The sequence below is a fragment of the Lynx rufus genome, unplaced genomic scaffold (genome assembly GCF_022079265.1).
Source record: "Lynx rufus isolate CCGP_SWC_20201006 ecotype Redwood Valley unplaced genomic scaffold, mLynRuf1.p SCAF_5, whole genome shotgun sequence".
Classification (NCBI taxonomy): Eukaryota; Metazoa; Chordata; class Mammalia; order Carnivora; family Felidae; genus Lynx; species Lynx rufus.
In genome coordinates this window covers 99,201,755-99,214,461 of record NW_025814867.1, presented here as the reverse complement: position 1 = coordinate 99,214,461, position 12,707 = coordinate 99,201,755, and the positions used below count along the sequence as shown (strand labels likewise).

General features: G+C 34.2%; 1 protein-coding gene across 1 annotated transcript in view; it reads right to left on the bottom strand.

Moving 5' to 3' along the window:
• Positions 1-12,707, bottom strand: part of CFAP44 (cilia and flagella associated protein 44) — a 146,544-nt gene that overhangs the window by 64,051 nt on the left and 69,786 nt on the right. Inside the window, exons 21-22 of the mRNA XM_047100263.1 lie at positions 11,427-11,557; positions 512-708 (exon numbers count right to left, since the gene is read on the bottom strand). Of these exons, the coding sequence (XP_046956219.1) occupies positions 512-708; positions 11,427-11,557 (328 nt within the window). The remainder of the gene's footprint in view (positions 1-511; positions 709-11,426; positions 11,558-12,707) is intronic.

The window sequence follows — 12,707 nt, the reverse complement described above, 5'->3', positions numbered from 1 at the left end:
GCAGTTACAACAGGCAGGCCACAGAGATTAAGTGCATTTCACACCTGAATTTTCAGCTCATCATTCTGTTTAAAGCATAAGCACTTAGAAGCTGGTTTGAAATGCTCTACCCCCACTCTCTGGGATGGAGCCCAAGAATCTGTAAAGAAACACTGCCTAGAAACCAGCAACTGGGGAAATCTTAGATTTAAGAAGAGTTAAAAGCGGGAAGTAAGAAATTAGCAGCATTAGGTATTCTTTACCCACTTCAGTCACATAACCAGGGTGGGTTTTCCTTAGCAGCCTGCATCAAAGACCTGGTGTGAAGCATTTGCTGGAGGAACATGGCCTCTCATTCTCAGCCAAACCACTCACATCTAGCTCTCTTGATTATTATCCAAGGGAATAAGGAAAGGGAAATAACAGAGTGAGCTCAAGTCACCAGAAAGGGTTTGAAAGTTCTGCCCATAAAAAGATTATTCAGTTTTGAAATCTTAATAAAGATTCAAAGACTTTCTGTCATTTAAGCTACCTGTATCTTTCTGGCTATCCTTTCTTCCAGCTCCCTCTTTTTCAAATCTCTCCAATTTGCTTGTTCTTCTTTCTGATTGACTTGGTCGTTTGGACTTGGAGTACTTAGAGGGCTTCACAAGCCTATAGGAGGATATCTTGTGATCACTTTGTATGGCGTGAACCACAATTGTATCACTTTCCAATGAATCACGAAATCTGAAAAAAAAAATAGAACAAATATTTGCGATCATAGCCATTTTAATCATTTAATTATACCATTTTAATCATTCTACATGATTAAGTAATAAAATAGGACCACAATAACTATGCTTATAAATGATACTATATTGTGTGGATCCAAAATTGGAAAATGCATTAACCAACAAGAATGTGATAGAAGTTGCATAGGACTTTGTTAAAGAGCAAGTAGAATTTTCTAATTAAAATATTAAACACCTCATTATTAATCAGTATATAATGCCATTGTTTGGCTAATATGTAGAAAAACAAAAATTTTTCAGGTACACTATAATTTAATGGTAAATGGATCTTAAACTGTAAGAAAATATACTCTACTGCCTGTTATCTCATGAGATATCTATTATCATATGTATATATATATATATATATATATATATATATATCTCACACATATGTTACCCTATTTGCTTCTATAAAAAATATTAAACTCAAATTCATATTACTCTCCAGTTCACTTTTCTTTTATAGCCCAAAGATATTTGTTCTTTATCAATTAATGCTTAATTCTTGCTATGTTTTTGTCACTGGTTCATAATTATTTTCCCATCTTTTAATTTCAGAATTTAATTTATGTATATAGTAATTATTCCTAGTTTATCTTTCTTACTATTTTTCTAATTCAATCCTTTTAACTCTATTTCTTCTTTTAAAATGGCTTACTATTTCTGATTTTCCCTTTTCCCTCATAGCATAGTACCTTTCTCATCACTATAAAACTTTATTTTCTTGCCCACTGGAGTTTTACTCTTTAAATTTTAGTCTTTTCATGAGACACAGATAACATGAAGGAAAAATATGCATGGTTTTGATCCCATAAAAATATAAAACTTATGCACAGTTAGAAAAATGTGAACAAAGTTTAAGGCAAATGGCATTGGAGGATAAAGCATTTGCAATATGTATAAAAGAAAAATACAGAAGTAGTGAATCAAATTAAGAAGAAAATCAGAACTCAAAGGAAAATGAACAAGGAATCTTCCTCCAAAGATTAAATATAAATGAACTATAAACATACGAAAAGAAAGGTTCAGAAGACTAATCCTCTGAAGAACATCAGTGTATGAAAAGAAGTGCTTAACTTCACCAATAATCAGAAAAAATGCAAATGATTTAACCGAGAGTTATCACATTTGCTCTATTAGATTGGTGAAGATGAAAACACTGGTACTACCCAGTGTTACTCAGTGGTACCACTTTATTCTCTCCCCTAATCCCATCAGATATCTAGATAATGTGTTTCCTTCCATATGTTTGTTGAAGATGCAAAGCTGAGGAAGGAGGATGCAGCCTGGAAGGGAAGGGAAAGCCAGGAATTAAGGAAACAAGTATTTGAGGGCCAGAAGACTGGGGAGGAAGAGCTTCCACCTGACAAGGAGGAAGATGGGCAAATTGGGCCCTAGAGCTGTGGGTACATATTCCCTGCTTCCAACAGCCTCTGGGGAAACAAAAGTTCCCAAGGATAATGGTTGCATGTGCGTCCGATTCTGGGAACAGGAGTTTCTGGCCTCACCAAAAACTGCCTGCTCCAGCAGAGCACAGAAGCCATAGAATCAAACAAATGAAAGAAGCAAGCAGCCTGGGACAATGAGCTGCACTGGTTTGAGTCAAGGTTCATACTTGCAATATATATACACTTACAAATATAGTATGCATATTTATTAAAGCCAAACATAGGATACTATGTCGAAGGTTCTTCCTGAGAGAACTTATAAGGTACTTTCATCTCTTGATAAGTAGTCATCTAGATATCATTCCAAGATTCAAATATTCATAGATTTAATATCAGGTAACAAGCCATGAATCACAGAGCAGAGTTTCAGAGAAGAAACTGCTGCACAGGAAGAGAGCTCTGGAGATCTGCAGACGTCTCTCTTCTAGCCTTCAGGTAATTACTGATCACCACGTGCATGTGAGGAGTCTACCTGAGGCTTGGGAAAGAATCACCAGAAGAGAACACAGAAAAATCCCCAGACCTCACACAGGTTGAAATAGCTTGTTTTCCCACAAGCCCAATAATACATGGGAATAGGATAGAGCACTCAGGATTTTGTCTTAGTAGTGAGGAAAAATCAGCTCTAAAGGCTGCTTGACCCCCACTAACACAGATTAAAAGCAAGCCTCAAAAACTCAGACTACTTCTAAGTAACTTAACTGAATCCCAAAACAAAGTTCAAGAATATTTAAAAGTATAAAAAATACCGAGCACCCACATTGTGAAATTCATAATGTCTGGCATCCAATCTAAATTTTTCAGGAAGGCAAAGAAGCAGAAAAATATAACACAAAATAAACAAAAATTTTCAATTAATAGAAACAGACCCAGAAGCCTGCCTATCTATCTATCTATCTATCTATCTATCTATCTATCTACCTATCTATGTAGCAGACAAGCACATTAAATCAGTTGTTATATTTTATATGCTCAGGACAGTAGAGGGGAAAGCATGAGCATATGTTTTTTAATGTTGTTTTTTTTTTTTGAGAAAGAGAGACAGAGCATGAGTGGGGGAGGGGCAGAGAGAGAGAGAGAGGGAGACACAGAATCCGAAGCAGGCTCCAGGCTCTGAGCTGTCAGCACAGAGTCCAGTGTGGGGCTTGAATTCACGAACCGTGAGATCATGACCTGAGCCAAAGCGGGATGCTTAACCAGCTGAGCCACCCAGGCACCCCAACATGAGTGTATTAAGGTAAACAAAATCCTTACCTGTGATACTAGGAAATCAGTAAGTAATGAGTAATAAATTCATAGAAATACATTATTGAGATGTATGGTTGTAACCACTAGAAGAGATATTAAAAGTGTATTCTTTTCGTGATCTATCACATTTATGGATTGAAAGACTCAATATTTATTTTTAAAATCTATTAAGTTGAAGTTGATCTATAGATTCAGTGTAATCCAGTCAACATCTTAGCAGGGTTTTTTGATGAAAATTGACAAGTTGATTCTATTTAAAGGACCTACACAGTATTGAAGGTGAAGAACAAAGCCATAGGATTTACAATATCAAATGTCAAGAATAATTAAAATAAAAGTTCTGAGATATATTATATATATGTATTGACCTGATTTATGACAAAACTATCAATGCAATCTAGTGAGGAAAGGATGGCCTTTTCAACAAATGATACCAGGCCAATTGAATATCCATATAGAAACAAATGACACATGATGTCCATCTTAAACCTCCCCCCCAAAAATCAATATAGATAATGGCAAAACAATGGTGCTTTTAGAATAAAACATAGGAGAATTAGTTCATGAATTGGGAATTGGCAAATATTCCTTAGTTACAACATAAAAGCATCAACCATAAAAGAAAATATTGATAAAATGAACTTTATCAAAGTAAAAACTTCTGCTCAAAAAAAGCCACCATTAAAAGAATGAAAAGGAATACCACAGATTAGAGCAAGATATTTTACATGCATGCACACAATGTGTCATATATATACAGTGTCACAAATACCTGTGTCATTTATCTACAAGACAAAAGACTCCTATCTAGGAGATGTGAATAACTCTTACAATCCAGTTTCAAAAATGAACAAAAAAACTTCAAAAAATACCTAATAAAAGAAAATACACAAATAACCAGGAAGTATAAGAAAAGGAGCTATATATAATCACTCACCAGGGAAATGCCAATTTAAATCACACTGAGATACTATGATAGAATGACTGAAATTTAAAGAGATGAGAATATCAGGTGATGGCAAGCATGAGTGTTATGGTTGAATTGCGTCTACCCAGAAAGATACTTTGAAATCCCCCAGTCAATCAGAATGTGACCTTATTGGAAATAGGGTCTGGAAAGAGGTAATCAAGTTGAAATGAGATCATTAGAGTGGTCCTAATCCAACATGTCGCTGTGCTTATAAAAAGTGGGGACTTGGACATGCACAGAGGGAAGATTATGTGGGGAAAACAAAGAGAGATAACACCACATAAAGGCAGAAGATTTGGAATAATGCATCTATAGGAAGGAACAACAAAGTTTGCTGCCAAATCACTAGAAGCTCAAAGAGGCATGGAACAGATTCTCCTACCCAGGTCTCAGAAGAAACTAATAAATAGTATTTTTCATGGAACTAGAACAAATAACCCTAAAATTTGTATGGAACCACAAAAGACCTCCAATAGCCAAAGCAATCTTGAGAAAAAACAACAAAGCTGGAGGTATGCCAATCCCAGATTCCATGATATGCTATAAAGCTATAGTATGGTACTGACACAAAAATAGACTCATAGATCAGTGGAACAGAATAGAAAGCCCAGAAATAAACCCATGCTCATATGGTCAATTAATCTTTAACAAAGGAGACAAGAATACACAATGGGAAAAACAGTCTGCTCAGCAAACGGTGCTGGGAAAACTGGACACTACATGTAAAAGAATGAAACTGGACCACTTTCTTACACCATACACAAAAATAAACTCAAAATGGATTAAAGATCTAAACAGAGATCTGAAACCATAAAACTCCTAAAAGAAAACATAAGCAGTAATTTCTTGGACATCACCCTCAGCAACATATTTATGGATATTTATCCTGAGGCAAGGGAAACAAAAGCAAAAATAAACTGTTGAGACTACAACAAAATAAAAAGCTTTGTACAACAAAGGAAACAATCAACAAAACATAAAGGCAACCCAGTGAATGAAAGAAGACATTTGCACATGATCTATCCGATAAGGGGTTAACATTCAAAATACACAAGGAATTTATACAACTCAGCACCAAAAAACCCGAACAGTCCAATTTAAAAATGGACAAAGGATAGGGCACCTGGCTGGCTTAATTGGTAGAGCATGTGACTCTTAAACTCAGGGTGATGAGAGTTCAAACGTCAAGTTGGGCATAGAGCTTACTTTTTTAAAAAAAATGGGCAGAGGACCTGATATTTTTTCAAAGACAAAGCGATAGCCAACAGACATGAAAAGATGCTCAACATCACTAATCACCAGAGAAATACAAACCAAAACCACAATGAAATATCCCTTCACACCTGTCAGAATGACTAGTATCAAAAAGAAATAACAAGTGTTGGTGAGGATGTGGAAAAAAAGGGAACCTTCACATACTATTGGTGGGAATGTAATTTGGTGGAACCATTGTGGAAAACAGTATTGAGGTTCCTCAAAAAAATAAAAATAGAACTACTATATGACCCAATAATTCCACTACTGGCTATTTACCCAAAGAAAACAAAAACACTAATTTGAAAAGATATATGCTATGCTACAGCAGTAGTATTTGTAATAGCCAAGATATGGAAGCAACTCAAGTGTCCAATTATAGATGAATAAAGAAGTTGTGGTATGTGTATATTACACACACACACACACACACACACACACACACACACACACAATGGAATATTACTCAGCCATAAAATAGAATGAGATTTTGCCACTTCCAACAACCTGGATGGACCTTGAGGATATTATGCAAAGTGAAATAAGTCAGACAAGAAAGACAAATGCCATAGATTTCACTTACATATGGAATTTTTTAAACAAATGAACAAACAAAAACAGACTCAAATACAGAGAACAAACTGGAGGGGAGATGGGTGGGTGGATGGGTGAAATAGACAAAGGGGATTAAGAAGAGATTAATAGGGGTGCCTGGGCTGGCTCAGTTGGTAGGGCATGAAACTCTTGATCTTGGGATTGTGAGTTTGAGCCCCTTGCTGGGTGTAAAGATTACTTAAAAAAAAAGGCAATTAGAAACTTCCAATTACAAATAAGTAAGTCATGGAGATGAAAAGTATAGCATAGGGAATATAGTCAATAACATTGTAATAGTGTATGGTGACTACACTTATTGTGGTGAGTACTGAGTGATACATAGAATTGTTGAATCGATATGCTGTTCATCTGAAACTAATATAACATCAAATGCCAATTATACTTCAACATAAATAGATAAATAAAACATATCTCCCCTCCAAGAAAACGCACCCCAACTTAACCAACACTTTGATTTTGGACTTCCAGCCTTCATAACTTTTGACTGTTATTTTAAGCCAACCAGTCTGTTGTACTTTGTTATGGAAACTCTAAGAAGCTAACACAATGGGGATCAATGGGAATTCTCATACACTGATAATCATGGTATAAAAATTGGTTGAACCATTTTTGGAAAACTATTTGGCAGTATCTAATAAAGCCAAACATCCATATAATCTTGACCCAGCAGTTCCACTCCTGATTATATAACAAATAAGTGTTTATGTCCACCAAAAAGCATGCACAAGAATGGTCATAGCCATTCATCATAGCCAAGAAGTAGAAATAACTCAAATATGCATCAACAGTAGAATGGATAAATAAATCATGGTATAAGCATTAAGACTATTACAAAACAATGAAAAAGAATAAGCTACTGCTACCTGCAACAACATAGACAATATTAGGCATGATGCTAAGTAAAAGAAGCCAAATACAAGATTTAGTACTGCAACATTCAATTTGTATGAAGTTCACAGACCAAACTAATGTGATAAACATTCATCTCTGGAGAGTAGATATTTACTGGGAGGGGGTCAAAGGTAACTTTTTGGAGTGCTATAAATGTTCTTAATTGGAGTAGTAGATATATATATATATATATATATATATATATGATATAGATAGATATAGATATATACGTACATATATATACACATACATACATATATATGTATATATGTACATATATATAATTCATTAAGCTGCTCAGTTAGAATTTATGCATTTTGCTGAATGTAAATTACATCTCAAAAAGGCAAAGAAAAAGCAATTTCCTCTGAACAGTCTTATTGGTACATGAGAGAGATTAGACAGGAAGTTGTTGGCTTTCATTATAAGTCTTTAGATTTTATTTTTTATTTTAAGATGTATATGCTCATGTGTTAACTAGATATAAAATAATTTGCCAAAAACAGAAAATAAATATGTATTTCATAATTTGGTTTGTAAAAAATCTAATTTTTTATTTATTAAAAAATTTGTATTGTATTATTTTTTTTTAATTTTCATGCCAGTAGGGTTAACATACAGTGTTCTATTAGTTTCAGGTGTACAATATAGTGATTCAACACTTCCATGCATCACCCGATGCTCATCATAAGTATACTCCTTAATCCCCATCACCTGTTTCACCCATCCCCTCACCTACCTCCCCTCTGGCAACCACCAGTTTGTTCAGTTTGTTCTCCATAGTTGAGTCTGTTTCCTGGGTTGTTTGGTTGTTGTTTTTTTTCCTTTGCTCATTTGTTTTGTTTCTTAAATTCCATGAGTGAAATCATATGATATTTGTCTTTCTCTGACGGACTTATTCAGCTTAGCATTATCTATCTAGCTCCAATCTATGTCATTTTAAATGGCAAGATTTCACTCTTTCTTATGGCTGAATACTATTCCATCTTCTTTATCTATTTATCAGTTGATGGATACTTGGACTATTTCCATAATTTGACTATTGTAAATAATGCTGTTATAAACACAGGAGTGCATTTATCCCTGTGAATTAGCATTTTTGTATCTTTTGAGTAAATATTCAGTAGTGCAATTACTGGATCATGGGATAGTTCTATTTTTAACTTTTTGAGGAACCTCTATACTGTTTTTCACAGTGGCTGCACCAGTTTGCATTGTCACTAATGCACAAGGGTTCCTTTTCCTTCACATCCTCACCAACATTTGTTGTTTCTTGTGTTTTTTAGTTTAGCCATTCTGACAAGTGTGAGGGGATATCTCATTGTGGGTTTTTTCCCTTTATACAACGAAAATTTTTAATACACATTTTTTTCCAGAAATTTGACTAAAAGAAAATGCATAGCCATGGAAAAATTAAGGCAGTTAATCAACAAAGTTGATTATAAATACACATATGTGTACATATATGTAAACTTTAGACCCTTTATAAGAAAAAATTTCACAAGTTCAAAAAAATTACAAAAACAAATCTCTCCTTGATTACAAATGAAACCTTAACACACTTTTTTGAGAAATTTTTATCATACATTCTATAATTATAATCCAATAAAATTAGAAATAAATAATAAATGTTTACCTTAAAACCTTAATTGCTTGGAAATGAAGGAATATATCTTAAATAATTCTTAGCTCAAGGAATAAAAGCTTAATTACCAACTATCCAGAAATAAGTTAAAAATTGCAAAACCTAGGGAACACTGCAAAAATCCTCAAGGGAATATACGTAGCCTTAAATGTCCCTGTAGTTAAAAGTATAAAGAAAGGAACTTAATATCCATCTCAAGGCATTTTTTCAATGTTTATTTATTATTTCTGGAGGTGGGGGGGAGGAGAAGAAAGTGCTGGAGCATGAGTGGGGAAGGGGCAGAGAAAGAGGGAGACAGAATCTGAAGCAGGCTCCAGGCTCCAAGCTGTTAGCACTGAGTCCTACACAGGGGTCAAACTCACAAGATCATGACCTGAGCTGAAGTAGGTCGCTTAACTGACTGAGCCACACAGGTGCCCCATCAAGGCATTTTTAAAAACAGACATAAAATCAAAAGAAAATAGGTGAAGGGAATGCTTAAAGCTAAAATTGGAATTAATGAAATGGAAAAAAAAAGAATTAAAAATAGGATAAATAAGTCCAAAACCTGATTTTTAAAAAGTACAATAAAATAAGTAAGTCCTTTAGAAGCTTGATTAATACCTTCCTGATGGAATACTCAATGTGTGTTGTTTTTTTAAGATTTAAGTAATATGGGGCACCTGGGTGCCTTAGTTGGTTGGGCATCCAACTTTGGCTCAGGTCATGATCTTGTGGTCCCTTCTAGCCCCACATGGAGCTCTCTGCTGTCAGTGCAGTGCCCACTTTAGATCCTCTGTCTCCCTCTCTCTCTACCCCTGCCCTGCTTGTGCATGCATGCACACATGCTCTTTCTCTCTCAAAAATAAATAAACAAAAAAGAGAAAGAGGACACCTCCCTTACCTCACCTTGACCTAGTGGGGTCACTATAAATATGTATCAAAAAATTCTTTTAAAAAAATAAAAATAAAGATTAAATAATACAAATTTGGAAGAAAAATTTGAAGACTTTATGTATAACTTAGGCTTTGGAGAGAAATTTTTAGCCAAGATGGGAAACCCAAAATATATTAAAGGAAAGAGAGACATATTTAGCTATATATACATTAACATATATCGCTTAGAAAAATATAGCATCAACAAAGTTTATAGGAAAATTATACATAATAAAAAATATTTGAAACACACATGATAAATAACAAGTTAATGTCTATTACACAAAGAAGTTCTAAATTGATAACAAGAAAATATCCCAATAGAAAAATTATAAGAATATTAAAATGCAATTCACAAAGGAGCACATCTAATTGACTGGTAAACACTAAAAATGTGCTAAACATCCCTAGTAGTAAGGAAAATGCAAATTAAAAAAAAACAATTAGCTATATTATTTTACATCCATCAGATTTAAACTTTAATAGTGTTAGCCTCAAATGTTGGTAAGAATGACAGTATAAAGTTATACACATTGCTGATGGAAATGTAAAAAGTTGCAACCTTTTTGGAAAGAAATATGGCAACAGATTTTAAACTAAAAAATGCATATACCCCTTTGGTCTAGCAATTCTACTTTTCAAAGTCTACTCTGTAGAACTAAAAGAAAGCATTAGTATGTCACAATATATGTATGTAGGTATATTAAAGCAAATTACTTAATATTAGAAAACAGAAGTAAATGTTCTTTGATATGGGTATGTTGAATATATTTTTAAAGAGAAAGCCTCTTATTATGGAAAGTTTTAACATACATAAAGGTAGAGGGCATAATATAGTGAATTCCTACAAATTCATCAAATCATATTAAAAAATTATCAACTTTTTTCCCCCAATTTTATTTTATGTATCTATCCCTTTGTTTTTTTCTTTGGAATATCAAAACATATTTCACCCATAAATACTTCAAATAAGAATTCTTTTTAGAAAAGTAACTACCACAATATCATTACACCTAGGAAAATTAATAGTAAATATTTAATATCCAATATCCACTTGGTGTTCAAATATTCTTTGATTCAAAAATGTTTTTTTACAATTGATTTATTTGAATAAGAATCCAAATAAGATCCGCACTTGGTGGATACTTTGTTGGTATATTTCTCAAGTTTCTTTTGTTCCATCCCTCTTGTTTCTTCAGGCAATGTATTTGTTGAAGAAACTTGGTTTTTCTGTAGCATTTTCTTTTTGTTGTTGTTGTTTCAAGTTTTTATTTAAATTCTATTTAGTTAACATACAGTGTTAGTAGTTAGTTAGTTAGTTAGTTAGTTAGTTTCAAGTCACTGTGATTTTGATTTGAATTTCCCTAATGATGAGTGATGTTGAGCATCTTTTCATGTGTCGTTGGCTATCTGGATGTCTTCTTTGGAGAAATATCTGTTCATGTCTTCTGCCCATTTCTAAATCATTTTTTGGGTGTTGAGTTCAAAAATCTAATAATTAAACAAATTTCCCAGAAAGCTCAAGAAGATATCAGTAGCAGTGACAGGAATATTCCTGGAGACTTCAAGAGTTAGAAGGTACTCAGGGTATTTCTTACCTGACCACTTCAATTAAGCCACTATGAACAACTTCATTCAAATACATGTTCTCAAACATCTTAACTTGCAGGAAATATGGATCCTACCTGTTCTGTAGCTTCATGAGGCCAAGTTGATGTTTCTCTTTTTCCCATGCTAATTCTTTTTCCACTTGTTGAATCTTATGAGCTGTTTTTCTGCCAATCTCAGCACGAATTTTGGAATCTAGATCAAAATCCTGCAAATAAGTAGATTTATTCATCGAAATGGGTACTTTCATCAATGTGCATTATCAATCCTATTTCATACACAGATACAGAATCAGTTTTGCACTCAATTTCATGTTGCATTAGAATTTGCTCCCAAACATCATTAATTCTCTCTGTTCTAGAAAAAGAACATACTTTTCATCTTACTTCCACAAAATATGGAGAAAAGTTCTCAGAAATCATTGACAATACTGTAAATAAAGTTGTATCTTAAAAGATATTGCCTACAGTAAAAGCCGTGAATGATAACAGAATATTTGGAGAGTATACAGAGTTTTAAAAAAAAAACTTCCACCACCCCAAAGCCACTACTGGTATATAACCAGCAAGGCACAGGATAGAAGTTCATGGCACCCCTTCCCATGTGACCCCACCCAGGAAAGACAGCTAAGTCTTTGGTGTCTTCTTGAAGTCACCAAATTCTAGCTGAATGTCTGTCACCGAGGGAGCCATTCCTCCCATAAAGATACTTATGGGAGGGAGAGGGTCATGTTTTTTACCTGTACCCCGGGAAAAATATCAGGGCCCTCATTCAGACTAAATTGTAAGTAGTAGTTATTCTTTCCAAGGGTGTATCTGTTTTAAGTAATGATGTATGTAAAAATGCTTAGCCATAGAACTCACCTCAGGTGTTCTTTATTTTGAATTATGTTACCCATATTCTGTAAATGTCAACTTTTTTTTTCATTTTATTTATTTTTGTAAGACAGAGCGAGAGAGGCAGAGCATGAGCAGGGGAGGGGCAGAGAGAGAAGGAGACAGAATCCGAAGCAGGCTCCAGGCTCACACTGTCAGCACAGAGCCCGATGCAGGGCTCAAACCCATGAACTGTTAGATCATGACTTATGCCAAAGTTGAACACTTAACCAATGGAGCCACCCAGGTGCCCCTGTCCAGCTTTTTCTTAGTAAAATAGCATAAACATCTTTTAACCATTATGATTTGGTCTTTTAACCAATACAATGAGTTAGCCATTATGATTTCACCAGAGCATTTTTCACATGGAATGGACTAGGTGCTTCAAGAATTATAGGTCATAGGATGATAAATTCTGGCTGTTTATTTGATTAGTTCTTGACAGCAATTCCACTTAGGAAGAAGTACACAGTGGAAAAAAAA